This window comes from Anthonomus grandis, chromosome 3 (genome assembly GCF_022605725.1).
Source record: "Anthonomus grandis grandis chromosome 3, icAntGran1.3, whole genome shotgun sequence".
NCBI classification, from domain to species: Eukaryota; Metazoa; Arthropoda; class Insecta; order Coleoptera; family Curculionidae; genus Anthonomus; species Anthonomus grandis.
In genome coordinates, this window is record NC_065548.1 from 9,017,561 (window position 1) to 9,034,754 (window position 17,194).

Consider the following 17,194-nt stretch of genomic DNA (forward strand, 5'->3'; position numbering starts at 1 on the left):
TAAATTGCATATATTCTAAAACAGCATACCTATCAACTATGGTTCGTTGAAAAACACTGAGTATTTAAAAATAGTCTTCCAAATAACAAACAATGTAGTGAAAATATGCACTTCTTCTAAAAAACTAATCTGTTTACAGCTCGTTTCCGATAAAATTTTAAACATTTAAAGGTATGTTTAAAAAACATAAACATTTAAAGACCGTTAGTCGGAGGGTTCACTAGCTCTTGGACTATAACATTGGTAAGTAATTTCGCTTGCTTATTGACGATTGTCACCGTTTCTTTGCTGGTTTTTCAACATTGTTTGAAATGGCTAAAACAAAAGAGTTATCGGTAGAAACAAAAGGTATTATCATTGGACTTCATAAGGCCGGAAAGACTAACCGTCAAATTTCGACGGACTTGGGAATTCCAAGGCAACAAACTTCGATCGGGAAGGCCAAAGGCAACAAGTTCAAAGGAGGATTTAAATATTATAATTACAACCAAAGGCAATAGACGCCTTACGGCCCCTCAAATCACAGCAAAAATCAACAACGAGCGCAAAAAAAAGCGGTCAGTGTTTTGACAGTAAAACGGCGACTTTATAATGCTGGTCGTTTAAAGGATGTTTAGCTGTATCAAAACCGCTACTGAAGGATGTTAATAAGAAGAAAAGACTTGAGTGGACCCAATCACACAAAGAATGGACAATTGATGACTGGAAGAAAGTTTTCTGGAGTGACGAGTCGAAATTCGAGGTTCTTGGAACGAAGAGGCGAGTTTTTGTTCGCCGTTATGCCAATGAAAGGGTCGCTAAGAACTGTACGGTGGCCTCAGTTAAATACGGTGGTGGTTCGGTGATGGTGTGGGGTTGTTTCGGATGATCTGCAGTGGGCGATCTAATTAGAATAGAGGGAATTCTTCGAAAAGAGGGTTACAAAATAATTTTAAGTGACAATGTACTTCCTTCTGGTACTCAAATAATTGGGGAAAACTTCATCTTTCAACATGACAATGACCCCAAGCACACATCGAAATTGTGCAAGCAATATTTAGATCAATTACAAAGGCAACATCTTCTGAAAGTTATGGTATGACCCCCACAATCACCGGACCTCAATCCTATCGAATTACTGTGGGATGAACTGGATAGACAAGTGCGAAAATCATGCCCCACATCAAAAGAGGACTTGTGGAGAATCATCCAAGAAGAGTGGCACAAGATACCTCGGGAAACTTTGGACAAATTAATTAGAAGACTACCGAAACTCTGTGATAATAAAAAGAAATGCTTAGCAGTATTCCTTGATATAAAAGGCATTCTATACCGTGTCGCATGATATTTTATTCCAACATTTACCTCTTTTAAAAAATTATTTAAATAATAAACGACAAAAAACAAAAATAAATGACACTTTTAGTTCATATAATACGATAACAACAGGGGTGCCACAAGGTACGGTTCTTGGTCCGGTTCTTTTTTGATTTATATTAATCCTATTCGTAAAATTCTTAAAAACTCAAATGTCATATTATATGCAGACGATACAGCTATTTTGTTTACCGCCAAAACATGGCCGGAAGTTTGTAGATGTGCAGAACGTGGTTTAGAAACGTTGAATATTTGGTTATGTACGAGCTTATTTAATCTTAACGTAATACCTAATTTCTACTACCGTGCGTAAAGTGATCACTTTTCACACTTTCCAGGGTGTGTAAATTTTCACTTTTTATGCACTAGTGCGTAATTTGACGTTTATTTGACATTTAATGTATAGTTTGTCAGCAAATGTTTTGACGTTTTTTTTACCGTAAAGTGCGTAAAGTAATTTGATATTTTTGATTTTTTTTACGTTTTCTTCGGTAGCAGAGAAAATTTTGTTTGTTACACGTATGTAAAATTCTCTTTTTTTATTCATGGTAATTGTCGTCGACGAGTTTCCCTTTTATCAAAAAAGGATCATTTTACACACTTGTTACATAAATAACTATTTTCACTATTTTAGTAACGGCTGTAGATCGTTTAAATAAACAACATTTTTATTCATACCGAAAACTGTTTTTTACTAAACAATGCTGATTGTCATTGTCTTTACATCCAGAAAAGAGAAAAACAAAAATACCTTGGCATCATTTTAGATCAGCATCTTAAATGGAAAGAACATGTAGGTGCTTTGTGCAGTAAAGTAAGGAAAATGTTTATCAACTTTGAAATATCATGAATATTAAACTGATTATTCAAGTATATAACGCTTTAGTAGAGTCTTCTATAAAACACCTTAAATTTACTATACAAACTTGTCAAATTATATTGTTAAAAATAGCACTAATAAACAGTAATTTTCTAATATAAACTACCCCGGTATTCAACTTCTCAATTGTATGCGAATTCTGACTTTGGTTGTCAGTGTTTCTTATCAAAAAACAAATTATCTTTTACTGAAGTAAATTATTCAGATCACAGTAGGGCACACGTTAAACTAAATTTAAATATACCTTCACTGCATCTGCATGAGAAAGATCAATAACTTATTTTATGCCAGAAATGTACAATTTATTACCTCCTACATTAAAAAAAATTTTGCATAGAACAACCATATTTCAAAACAAGTTAAGAGTGTTTATTTCTGAAAATTCATAGTTGCTTGCGAATCTATTTACTTATAATAATGCGTAAATATTAAACTAACAACTTATAGACTACTGTTGTGAAACTGTGTTGGGCGGGTGTTGGTCTCTATGAAGCCTTACTGATTTATCCTTTAAATTTATTCATATTTTTTATAAATTAAAATTTTAAGACTTGTAATTAGAATTATCAATTTAAAATGAAAAAAATATCACTACATCAAATTTATTAAAGTTTTGGCTATTTTCAAGAGGTAAGTCATTAAATTCTTTGAAAAGATAAACCAATTCTTATTTTCTTCTGCCTGTTTGGTTGGCAGGCACTCTGGTCCTTCAAAATTTACAAATTTAAAGTGAACAAACGTGTATACTAATATTCGAATAATTTTTTGATTATTTGTCACAATTTTAAGTTTCACGATACCCATAGTATTACTTAATTTAAGTAGGTACTGCTGAACTATACTATGTTATACCATAAATTATATTATACCAACTTTACTTAATATATTTTGATTTAATTTCATCTGATCGAGAGACTAACCTGAGTCATTTTTTTTTGAAAATCCTAACGCAATGTAACCAAGATTTAAAAACGGAGTTTTAAAAGTAATTAAATGCCGTCAGTTTACGAAACACGATTGTACGAATTTTAAATACTTTTACAGAGTTCGAAGCCGAACTATAATAAATCATGTGAAAAGTCAATTACACGTCAGTTGTCCGAAACGAAAAGCCCGTTTCGAGAGAAGTTTGTCGCATTCAAGCCGAAACTACTGGGAGGAAAAAAATGGGAAAAAACGTCGATTTTACCGTGGAAAACGGAAAGTCGGCGCGAAATTTATATACACGTAAACGTCAAGCGAGGGGGGGCCTTAATTCATTTCCAGAACTCTCCGTTGTAATTTCCAATACGCTAGACGATATTTCACTTTTTGAAATTAATAAGAAATACGAAATAGTGTCACGAGGATAGGTTTATTGCAAAAATAGGACAATCGTGTGAAAAGAAAAATGATTGGAAAGTTTACTAGTTGAGGCTTTAAAATTGGTACCAAAGAAAAAATTTTTCTATTTCCTTTATATAATTTTTCAATTTTGAATCCAATTTTTCCTTTTATTTCTCTCTATTTTAAACATTGATTGATCTAAAACCTTTTTAAATCAATTACTAATTTTTTCTTACTCATTGTAATAGAAATTTCCAATTATTTTTAAATGCGGTAAAGAAATATTTGCCTTTAATACGTACCGTAATGAAATAGTCGAGGAAATGAAAATTGTATGGGAGATGATTAAAGTTACGGAGCAATTTAAACGAAACCGAATTTATGTCAAGAGAATTAAAATTTTCAAATTTAATTGGGTATCTAGCGGCTAACTAATTTTCATTTATTTTATTTCTAACTGGTTGCTTTGCTCAAAATGGGCGCTTTATCAAAAGCTTCCTCTGCATTATGCACTTTTTGCAGTAGTCATCAACATATTCCAAGAAGTAAACAATTATTTTCATCATTCATAAATTAACAAATCGTTTATCCCTTTTATATCTTAATTTTGAAAGCCCTTAAGTTTTATTTTAATAAGGTATTTTAACCTAAACCGGTAATTTTCTTTTTCAATTTTCAACTAAATGCACCCTATTCAGCTTTCCAAGAGACCATCAGCAAATAAAATTGTGCCAACTAAGCAAAAACCCTAATTGGATGGAGGGAAAAAGGGCCTTCAGAAGATAGTTCGAGTTTTCACATCATTTAAAAGTCGAGACTGGCATTAAGTTATAAATATTATTCGGATAATGTGAATTGTACTTTACAAAAAAGCAGGTTAGTTAAATAATAGAAAAATGAGTATCGTCTTTGGTGATACTTAAAAAATAATTCTAATAATTAGTGTTTTAATCTATCTTTTAGATATTCTTTAAAGTGTGTATCAGCTTGTAAAAACTAAAGTAAAATCAAACTAATTTTCTGTGAAAAATTAACACTTGTGGAGACTTGGGAATTCTCAGTCTTCATCGGTTTGAATAAAACTTAGTAATAAATATTTTAAATTGTTTTTTTTTAAATATTGCTTTAGTGTGTTCGGTTTAATATAATTTTAAATATTTTCTAAAAAATGAAAATTAGGGTAAAATAGGACCAGTAATAACCATTCATAAATAAATTAATGTGTTTTTGGTAATACATTCTACAAAAATGGCCGTTTGAATTTTCGTCTTGTCGATCTCTTTACGTTCCTCAGTTTTAAGCCAGACACTGGCTAAAAATAAATTTTAAATTAGTTATTTTTCCACTCAAAAAATCCACCATCTGGACTTCTTTTTCATGTAAAAATCTTCAAGCATTTTCCTCCAGTAGTTTCGAAAAATCTCAGATTGTATCGTATGTAAGTTGCCACCTCTTCAGGTTGACCCAGTGTTATATAAAAAGCGTTCAATTAAGCAATAAAAACCTTTACAAAATAATTCTGTAGGGGTGCCTCTACTCGTATCTCCGATCTTTTATGTATCTCTCCTATAGGGTGTCGATCAGGACAAGGATTCTCTTAGAAAGTTGAGGAATATCTGACCCATGGCTTCCAGATCGTGCCTTTGGGATTGTTCTTGTCCTAATGTTGAAGATTTGTGATACTTTAAAAAATGTTGGGTTTTTAGCATTTATAGACGATTTAATAGGAAGAGTTACAAAGAAAGGCAAATATGTTGCAACATTTTAGGAGTTATGAAATGCTATTTTAATATTTAAAATATATTGCATACTTCGGAGGTATTTTCAAGAATTGTTTTTCTTTTAATTTAAATTTTAAGTTTTTGTTTCTCAATCAAAATGCAGTGTTCATTGAATGGTAAAAAAGTTGAGTGAATTCTTAAGTATTTAAATGCTTTTCAAAAGTTTGAAATTTTCCAAATATTTTTGTTTTTTCTCAAAAACCGGGAATATGAAATAGTAAGATACATAATAATACAATATTTATGTATATTTCAAAAAAGTTGCGTAATTTTACAATTTATAAAAGATTTTTAAAAAATTTGAAATATTCGTAATATTTTGAAAGATATTTGCAAACATTTAAATAACAAAAATATATTTTTTTATGTTTTTAGTTTTTTCTTTCAAAAGTTGGAAAAGATACGAAAATCATTACATTAAAAAAAGCAAAAAACGTAATTTTACTTTTTATTAAATTCTTATTAAAAACTTTTAAATATTTCTAATAGTCTATTTCTTATACCTGCACTATTATTATAATATTATCCTTATTTTTTTGGTTTTCTTTTGGTTTTTAATTTTAGTTTATTGCTTTTAAATATTATATTAAATGCTATACTATGTATTTTATATTTATGTAGCAGATTTTGCTAAAAAGAGATTACTATTATTATTATTATAGTTTCGGTGATATTTGAAAAAGGTTAATTAAAAAAACATTTAAAAAAAAAATGATTTTTGGGTTTTTAATTTTTTTCTTAAAAATTTTAAAAGATACGAGAATATCAATATTTTCAAAGAATTTCAAAGTACAATCAAATGTATTATAACATGCTTTTAAAAATGTACCGGGTGTCCAAATAAGAAAGGACGCCGGTTGTATCTCGGAAACTATTCATCGCACAGCGCTAAAAAAAAATTTCTTAAGAAAAGTGGCAAAAAAAAATTGCTGGAAAATATTTACAAGTTCCTAAGACTACCACAAGAGGGCGTAACTGTACAGTAATTTAAAAAAAAATCAAATTTCGTCTAAAATAGCCAGTATTAGGTACCATTTTGAAAACATCAGAATAATCTTCATTAATTTTGCCTTAATTTGGCTAAAGAATTTTCTTCATATCTCCAATGAGAAGGATGAGGGAAGATCATAAATAATGCAACTTTTTAATCGCCTTGTACTCAGATTCTTTATTAAAAGTAATTCAAGTGGGTACTCGTTTAAAAGGAAATACAAAGAGCTTTCAAAATATGCACCTATCAATGTCACTTTGTTTTCAGTGAAGTCGTCAGAGGGCGTTGTTTAACAGAGACTGGGTTTTTAGAGATTTTCTCTAAAAAGTTAAATGCAATGATATGATTTTTTCACTGCTGTTTCGAAGACTTAAAACATACTAACAAACCAGTGAAAACCGCGTTTCGATATCTCCATTTGTTTATACGTACCTATAATTAATTTAACAAATGATTCAGAATTAGCAGAAATTGACAGATTAGATAAGTCGGAATAAGTTTGTCTCAGCATTTTTACATATATTGAGTCGCAATAATATACAGGGTGATTCACGGTAGATGGCCTATTAGACGTTTTAGGCGAATGGCAATGCCGATCAATCTAAAAAATAAAAACGTTACAAAAATTAAACTCCCCCGACTTGATAACAGTTTATTTTAAATGCAATCAGAACTCAACTCTAGAATAATATATATGCTATGCGGTATCCAGAACAGAGACATTATACGAAAAGGACATTTGCAAGATTAGCTACTCGGTTAGCAGAAAATGGCAGTATCCGTTTACCTCTTATTCAATCTTCAAAATGCTTCTGACTAAACAATTATAACAAATAGCGCAAATTAATACTATATATAAAATAAATAAAAATAAAACATATAACTAAATCAATTTCTTTTAAGATGTTTTAAGAAGTGTCCACCATCGTTACTAATACAGTCGCGTACTTTTCGATAAGTAACGTGAACTGCAGCCTCCACTTCGGCAACTGATATGCTTGTTACCGCATTTCTGATCCTGGTTATCATATCATCTCGTGTTGTAGGTCTGGTTTGGTAAACGATATCCTTTAGTCTGCCCCACAAATAAAAATCTAGGCAACTCAGATCAGGAGATCGCGGGGGCCAAGGAAATATATATCCTCGACCAATCCACCTATGAGGAAACCTTAAATTTAAAAAATTTCTCACATTTATCGCAAAATGCGCGGGACATCATCCATCGTGCTGTAAAAGCATCCTTGCACGGGTTTGAATTGTCTTCAAGCAGTACAGGCAAGTGATCTTGTAAAAAATCTAAATAGGTGTGTCCATTGAGGACCTCTTCAAAAATGTATGGACCAATAATTCTTCCCCCTATTGTCCCACACCAGACATTAACAGATCACCGACCCTGATACTGCATTTCTTTCATTCAGTGGGGATTTGCGGGAACCCAATCATGCATATTGTGTCAATTTACACTACCAACACTGGTGAAAGTTGCCTCGTCTGTCCATATAATGTTTGAGACAAACTGGGGATCTTCTTTCATCATATTGCTAAACCAGTTACAATAATCAAGTCGTCTATCAAAATCGGTTCCTGTTAATTCCTGATGCAGCACCATATGATATGGATGCAACCTAAAATAACATTCAAATTTATATTTGTATTTAAATTTATATTTATATTTTTTAATATTCGATTCTCGTCATAGTCAAATTTAATTATCAACTTTTTAACAAACCTGTGGTCTCTTAAAATGTTATGCATAGTTGATTTCGTAATGCCCAAATCCAATGAAATTTGCCTTATTCCTATGTGAGGGTATAATCCAATATAAGCAAGCACATAAACAATATTTTCTTCAGATCGTTCAGAGCGACGTCTTCTGTTAAGAGGTAAATGGATACTGCCATTTTCTCGCAACCGAGTAGCTAATCTTGCAAATCTCCTTTTCGTATAATGTCTCTGTTCTGGATACCCCATAGCATATATTCAAGAGGCAACCGTTGAGTTATGATTGCATTCGAAATAAACTGCTAGCATATTATAGGCTACTTCATTTGGAATATTCATTTTTAAACTTATTAATTTGTAGTAAAAAAACACTTACACATAAGAAATAACTCAAAACTGACAACTGTCAATTTAAGTAAGTTTAAATGACATTTTCCAATCCTTTTTTTCTGTTTATATTTCCATAGGCCTCTTGATATAATAGTAATATTCAAATAGAATTAATAAATAATGCTCTAATAAATCATATTCGGAGATTCTCGATTGCCAATTATATTTTCAAGTGGAAATATGATTACGAGCTTTCAAATTATTTTCAGTAATTTTTGATAAGATTCTGTCACAAAGACCGCCCTAATATTGCTAATAATATTTATAATTTGAAAAGTAGGTTATTTTAAAATTACTCGAAAACAAATGGAGATATCGAAACGCGGTTTTCACTGGTTGATTAGTATGTTTTAAGTCTTCGAAACCGCAGTGAAAAATCATATCATTGCATTTAACTTTTTAGAGAAAGACTCTAAAAACCCACTCTTTGTTAAACAACGCCCTCTGACGCCTTCACCGAAAACAAAGTGACATTGACAGGTGCATATTTTGAAAGCCCTTTGAATTTTCTTTTAAACGAGTACCCACTTGAATTACTTTTAATAAAGAATCTGAGTACAGGGCGATTAAAAAGTTGCATCATTTATGATCTGGTTTCAAAATGGTACCTAATACTGGCTATCTTAGACGAAATTTGAATTTTTTGAAATTACTGTGCAGTTACGCCCTCTTGTGGTATTTTCCAGCCATTTTTTTTGGCCACTTTTCTTAAGATTTTTTTTTTCAGCGCTGTGCGATGAATAGTTTCCGAGATACAGCCGGCGTCCTTTCTTATTTGGAGACCCGGTACAATATTCTAGATTTCTTCAAAAAAATTTGAACAAAATCAAATTTTGACAAAATGATATTTTTTAGTTATAAACTTTTTTCTCAAAAATCGTAAAAACATTAGTTTATGATTTAATAAAACGCCTTTTAAATATTTATGTGATTTTAAATATTTTTGTGATTTTAAATATTTTTGAAAATATTTGAAATTTGCAAAAAATTTTGGCCTTGTTGAGTTTTTTGGCCTTTTTTTTCCTAAAAACCGTAAAAGATACGAGTATAGTTATATTATAAAAAAATTGCAAAATTTGATGGTTTGTAAAAACTTTTTAAAAATTTTAAAAAATTTTAAATTATTTGGAGAGTTAAAAAAATTATTTGGAGAGTTAAAAAATAAAAACCCAAAAGTTGATTTTTGGGTTTTTATTTTTTTCTCCCAAAAACCGTAAAAAATACGAAAATAGTTGTATTAGAAAAAAATGCGATATTCGGATTTAATAAAATGCTTTTTGCAAGAAATTTATTTTTGAAAAAAATTAAATTTTTGGATTATTAATTTTTATTTTAAAAATGCTAAAAAGTACGAGGATAGTTATATTACAAAAAAGTTAACGGTTCGGAATTTTTTGATTTATAAAGAGCTTAAAAATTACAAATAAATTCGAATACTTTTAAAAATATTTGCAAAAAATTCTATACAAACAAGAAATATTTTTTTCTAAAACAGTAAAAAATACAAAATTAGTTAATTTACAAAGTTATGGAATTGTTTTATTTATAAAAATGTTTTTCTAATGTTTTTTGTAACTTTTAAAACTACTTGCAAAGCATGAATAAAAAAATTAGGTAAAATTATGGGATTTTTTTTTTCGAAACCATATTATTAAAATTACAAAAAAGCAAAAAAGTTGCGTAACTTGTGTCTTTTAAAATCTGTCTACCATGGTTACCGTCTTAGTGTATGTTTTAAATTATACTTATGATTAATTGTTAAAGTGTTCTTTTGTCAATAATGCAGACTACAGTAAAATCAAACTAATTTTTACAGAAGTGAACACTTTTGAGAAATATTTTGTTTAAAAATTCAGGACCTGCATTACTTTGAATAATACTGAGGATGTTTTTATCTGAACATCAAGTTACATTAATTATCAACAAAATAAAATTAAAAATACATTCTAATATAATACGTTGTAATTATAATTTTACGAATTTTTTAGAAACCACTGGTGATTAAGGCAAATTTGAACCAATAGTAACAATAGTGATTTTTTAATAAAATTAGTCACAAAAAACGTAATTTCTTCTTTGATGATGCATAAAAAATGCTTTTACTCTAGCTGGAGTATTAATATATTTTTTTCTTATAGCATGAAGTATTCCCTAGCCACCAGACGAATCCAAAGTAAAATTCGCCCATTACTCTTCTGTTTTATTAAGTAAAATCCAAGACGATTTACCAATAAATGCACTCTAGTTACAAAAAATAAGATACCCTATAAATGCTGAATTTGTATGTCAATTTAAGCCCCAAATGAAGAAATTCCCAACTGAAATTCTCGAACTTAATGACAGGGTTTATTCATGTTGCCAATTTAAACTAAATTAATTCAAGATGTCTTAGTTCCACTTGGCTGGGTTTTGTCATTAATGCCGTAAGGTCTATTCCCTTAAAGGCATTTAAGGGTATATTAAGAGTAATCTCGCATTAAAGATATGCTCGTTTTAGTGAAAACATATCCATTAATTCTTTCTCTATTCTTTATAACAAAACTAATGCACATTAAAATTTCTCTGCTAGCAAGATTTAAAAAAGCCACACGGTGTCTCTGCAATATATTTTCTATTTAACTGCTGACTATGCATGTTGCTGCAGTGCTAGGGAAGCATGTTATTATGTTACCGTTGCAGCACATAAAAATGCACGTTTTATTTTATTGGAACTTTGTTGACACTCGGGTTTTATTAAATATGATATTATGTGAATAAAATGTAGGATGGTGGGAATTTCGTGAACAGAATGTGTGGGCAAGTGTGAAAGAGAAAACATGAGAGGTCTAAAAGTGCAACAAGGAAATTAAGTTCAGAATTTGTTTGGGCGGTTTTTAAAGTTTTATACCTTTTAAGTATGACGTATCTGGAAATAATAAAATAATCCAAAATACTTAAAAAAATATCTCTCAAATAGGCCTCCTGATCTTAGTCCGAAGATGATGCCCATTTGGATCATATGATCTGAAAAATATATTTTTGGATATTCTTCTAGTATTAGTTCTTTTTCAGGAATTTTGAGACATGATATGATTTTCCAAAAATACATTCTATACATCTTTTTTTTAGGTAGCAAAGGAAAAATATGGTCTCAACTGCCTGGAATAGATGAACAATTACTCCATCTGCCTGGAAAAAATTAAAATTTTTTTCTACTTTTTAAAAATCAGGTCATGGTTTTAATAAATTAAAAGTACAACAACTCGAATAGTTCACAACACCTATTTATTTGACCCTAATTGTTATCTTTTTTTTCAGGAAAACTAAGTCCAAGAGCATAATAATGAAAAGACTCTTAGGCACCAGGTTCTTCACTCGTCTCCTATTAGCAGTATGCTCTCTAAGTCTCCTCAGTATCCTCTTACTAAGCAAATGCGGACTGGAAAGCCTGAAATCTTCCAACTCTCAGGACTCAATGGACGATCCGCAAGGATCAGACATTTCCGGTAAGTATTGCCAATTAAAAAAAGAACAGCCAGTTTGAGATTAAACGTTTAAATTCCTTCGGAGAAGTTTCTTGGTTCTTTTAAAAAGTCAAAATGCCAAATTAAACGTCTTAAAACTTCGTTTGCGGATCGATTTTCGAGAAAAGTTTTCCCGACAACTATTGGCTACAATTTGTAATTTGGTACGGGAGGGTAAACACAAGCGGCCAACAATTTATATGTCCGAGACAGGGAAGCCGTGGGGCAGTTTTACGAATTCAGTTCGTGTCTTTGCCTTAAAGTAAAGGAGTAAAAAAAGATCGAGAGATTTATTTATACGAGTATCATCAGAAGGGAATTAGAAAAGAACAGTTTTTTTTGCTTTTAAAGGTGCTGTAAAAAATTGCGTGAAACTGTCGTGTATAATAAAATGGTGCAATAACCTATAGAATATGGAGAATTTTATGTGAGCAACGTAGAGAAAAATAGGAAAGGATGAAGACATCTTATACCAAGTGGAATAAATAATGATTTTTCCTAAAAGGAATATTTTTACCAGGCAGATGACAGCATGGTTTAAAGTCGTAAATAGGGTATTTACATGCCTTATCTGCCTAGAGGAAAAAAACATACAAGTTCAACTGTCTGGATAAGGAAAGAAACACATTGAAAAGCCTGAAAATAATAAATTATTTAATTTGAAAAGAAAAACTGAGACAATTGATACTCCTGGTATTAATTGTTTCTATTAAGTACTCCTGCAAGATAGACGGTTTTTCCGGAGTTTTCACTTTTTTCTTATAGAATCTCATACGTTTTCCTTCTCATTTTTTTTTTTCAAATAAATTGGAATTTATGTTAATGGAATTTATGGTATTTATGTTAAGAGATCGTGCTAGGACACCCTATAACAAAAATCATGTAGTCTCTGTTGGCTAATCAATAATTTAAATATTTTTTTTTATATTAAAATTATTTCCTCAGCTATAGCAGAGTTTTCTATACGAAAAATTAATTTGATTAAAAATAATAATAATAGAGGTTTTTTATTGATTGTAAATAAAAAAGATATACAACATAATTAATTGGGCGAGGTTTAGCTCATTTGCTTACAGAGAAACAAATGATTTGTATATTTACTATTTTTTTGTTTATTTTAATACATGCAAAGGCATAAGAATAAAAGGCATTATTTATTTATTTTCTACACTCAAAATAGGTCATTATAGACAAGATCTCTCACTTTGTTTCTCAACAAAAATGCCAATGCCCTAAGTTAATTTTTGATTTGAAATTAACTATCTGAACATCTGTATTTCTAATTTAGTTGTCGATTTTTTTCAAAAAATCGTCTTTACCTACGGTTGCTTAATTCATATCAAATATCATTTTAATTCTATTACTCATGATTCTGTTACTAAATGCTCTTTTAGTCGTATGGGTTATGTTATATGAATAATTACAGCATGCATAAAATATGTATGTACGTCTATTTATAATTTTATTCAGTATATGACTCCTAAAAATATTTTTTTAAGCATTTTTTATTTGTAATTGGTATAAAATATAAATAGATCATGTTTTACTGCATGAAAAATGTAAATTAAACTGCCTGAATTGTTTTTAGTCTAATCTCTAACTGTCTAAAAGCAAGAGAGAATTGATCTTAACTCACTGTTTAAACTAACTGATCAAAAACTGTAAAGAAATTTTTTTAACTGTATGGAAGAAACAGAAAATTATATTCTATAGAGGATTTTCACCCTAAAACTTATTATTTTACTCGAGATTGACCTAATATACAGGGTGTTTCAGAACTATGGGATCAAACTTCTGGGGGTTGTTTAGTGCAACAGAAGAATCCATTTGACTATAGGAACCCATGTCCGGAAATTTGTCACTACGCCACTACGGCCCTAAGACGCGTTAAAATTTATGAAAAACATTAATTACTTAAATAGGGTCTGCTGCATTTATTTTTACCTTTTGTACATGATACCATAACAACAATTGTTTAAAATCAACGCTTATCAATGTCAATTCTCAATGTCATGTTTAAAAATCTTTAAACATTTATTGCTAATGGAAAACTTTACCAATCAAGAATTGGCGGATATGCATTTGGCATACGGAGCAACACACTGCAATGTACGAGCAGCATCGCGGTTGTATCATGAACGTTATCCCGAACGACAGCATCCTGGATACAAAAAGTTTATTGCGGTTCATCGGTGGCTCGCTGAGACAGGAATGTTTAAGACCAATACTGGTGTTGCTCGAACCGTAAGAACGGTCGAATTTGACGAAGAGGTGCTTCAGCGAGTTGCCGATGAACCATCAAATAGCACTCGTGACGTCGCTAAGAATATAAATACGAGTAACGCTTCTGCCTGGCGGGTACTACACGAGCAACAACTCCATCCTTACCACTTCCAGAAAGTTCAAGGTATGACTGCAGCCGATTATCATCCTAGAGTTCAATTTTGTCGATAGCTTCTGGATCACATCATTGCACAACCAAATTTTTTACGATATGTTTTGTGGACCGATGAAGCCTCTTTCACAAAATACGGTATTTTTAATAGTAGGAATGCCATGTTTGGGACGAAGAAAATCTATATGCAATTTTTCCAAGAAAACATCAGAATCGTTGGTCTGTCAATGTATGGGCAGGCATTGTTGATGATTATTTAATTGGGCCATACCTTCTACCGCAACGGTTAACAGGACCTATTTATCTGCGTTTCTTCCAGGAAGTTCTCCCAGAAATCCTTGAAAATGTTCCACTAAACGCTCACTTTGCTGTACAAGTACGCGAGTATTTGGCTCAGCGATTTGGGCACCGTTGGATTGCCAGAGGTGGAGCAGTTTCTTGGCCTCCTAGGTCACCCGATTTAACGTCGCTCGATTTTTTCTTTGGGGGGATATGTAAACTCTTTAGTCTACGAAACTCCAGTAGAATCAGAGCTAGAATTAATTGGACGAATAACAGCAGCATTTGAAATCATTCAAAACGAGGATCAAATTTTTAGTGTAGCCCGCCGAAATCATGTGCGGCGTTTAAATCGGTGTATTGAGGTTGGAGGAAGACATTTTGAACAATTGTTGTGATGGTATCATATACAAAAGGTAAAAATAAATGCATCAGATCCTATTTAGGTAATTAATATTTTTTCTAAATTTAAAAGCGTCTTAGGGCCGTAGTGGCGTAGTGACGCATTTCCGGACATTGGTTTCTATACTCAAATGGATTCTACTGTTGCACTGAACAACCCCTAGAAGTTTGATCCCATAGTTCTGAAACACCCTGTATTAACCTTTGATTTTTTTAATTTAAAACTTGTCAACATGGCATAAGTCAGCTTTCAGTCAGATTTTATCGTAGTTTATATGACTTGGTCCGTTTTATCAAAACCTATAAGGAAAAAAATTACGTTGCCAACGTTTTACCAGTCTTGGATGTATTTATGTAAATTACGATTATTAGACCTGACGTTCCGCTTAAAGTAAATTGATTGTGGCTTTTTATAATGAAGTAGTAAGCGATAAAAAATACAATTTTAAAATTAAATAATATTGAGAAGAAGTAAATCCATATTTTCACGACTTAGTAATAATAACCCAAATTTGACCTATATATTTAGTAACTTAACATAAATAATTGACGAAAACAAAGAAAACACAAAGTCACTATCTCCCAATATATAATCACAGGATACACGTGTTTTGCACTAGCTAAAGCCACCATCGAGCCTAAAATAAAATTATTGGTCAAAACAAAACTAAAAACTTAAATTAAAAACACTAAAAAACCTTTAAAAGACATACACGTAACATTAACATATATATCCAAAGCGAAAAATTCAAAAACTTCTCCCCCACAATTTATTTAAATTCCAGTTTATGTGGAAAAAAAACATGAGAGATAAAAGGGATGCGATTCTATAGCCCATAAACCTAGGAAAAAAAGTAAAAACGTCGCAAAAACCGCCTATTTTGTGGGAGTAGATTACATAAAATTTAATTTTTTTTTCAAATAAAATTGTTTATTTAATTAATTATTTCAATTATCAGTATTTTTTTAAGAAAACTTGTTAAGTTTTAAAAATTTTTTTTTTCTTCCAGGCAGTTGAGGTTGAGTTATTTGTGTTTTTTTTCACGCAGTTCAGGCATGTAAATGGCAAATTTATGACTTCAAATCACGGTGCCATCTGCTTGGATTTTAAATAATTTTTTACAGGAAAACAGATCATGATTTAACAATCTTTAGAAAATCAGCAAATAATTCAGTGTTTTTTGGAAATATTCCTCAAGGAGATCAGAAAAATTACAATTTTTAAGCCTGTTAACTAATTAGACATGTGATACTTATTTGATGTTGATCCCTATTTAGATTGGAATTATTTTAAAAAAAGACTAAAAAACTATATTGGATATAAGAGCTGCATCAATGTGATATCACGCAAATTCGATAGGTAACAAAAATTGAAAAAAAAAATAAAAAAAAAGAACTGGTGTCATCATTATTCGTCAAAAATCATTTAATAGATGGCAAGAGTAAACATAAAATCTGCAAGAATAAAAGGAGTCTGCAAACGAAACAATAGGAAAAAAATTATAAAATATGAAAAGAAAATCAATCAATTCTTGGTAAAAGTGAAGATAAATATTATTCAGGCAGTTGACGTCATAAGTTTAAGAAATGAAACATTCAGCAACGTTACAGTTAAGTAAAGAGAAACTATGGCTGTAGTTGCCTGAAAGAGTCTAAAATTGTCTGAAAAAATTAAAATAATTTTCCACTTCTTGGGTAATAATGTCATGGTTGTGAAAAATGTAAAATATGGTTTCAGCTGCCTGAAATAGATGAAAAACGAGTATATCCATTTGAAAAGCATTTGAAAAAAACCAGAAAGCCACTTATTTAGAAGATTCTAATTTTACCTTGCTTGCGTGTATTTATCTCCAATTGAGCAAAATTCATAAAAATAAATTTAGATATTAATCTAACTTGGATTATTATTAGTATACAACAAGCTCTGCATGACTTTTGTGACCACATATGTCAAGGCTTGAATTATAAAAAAATAATTCACCAAATATTTCAATTATGTAACGTCTTATCAACAAAATGTAAAAAAACTTACCAAGACTTAAAAGAATTAAAAATATATTCTTATTATTATTATTTATTGTTTATTATTAAGCTATGCATTACAAATAATGCCTTTTATTCTACTCGTGAGTGCTTGGAGATGAAATATTAACATTTTTTAAATAAAAA

General features: G+C 30.6%; 1 protein-coding gene across 2 annotated transcripts in view; it reads left to right on the forward strand.

The window, feature by feature from the left end:
- LOC126733928 (chondroitin sulfate N-acetylgalactosaminyltransferase 2) overlaps window positions 1-17,194 on the forward strand; it is a 259,068-nt gene that overhangs the window by 120,840 nt on the left and 121,034 nt on the right. For both annotated transcript variants that reach the window (XM_050437413.1, XM_050437414.1), the window contains one exon: window positions 11,744-11,931. In XM_050437413.1, coding sequence (XP_050293370.1) covers window positions 11,744-11,931 — 188 coding nt within the window. The remainder of the gene's footprint in view (window positions 1-11,743; window positions 11,932-17,194) is intronic.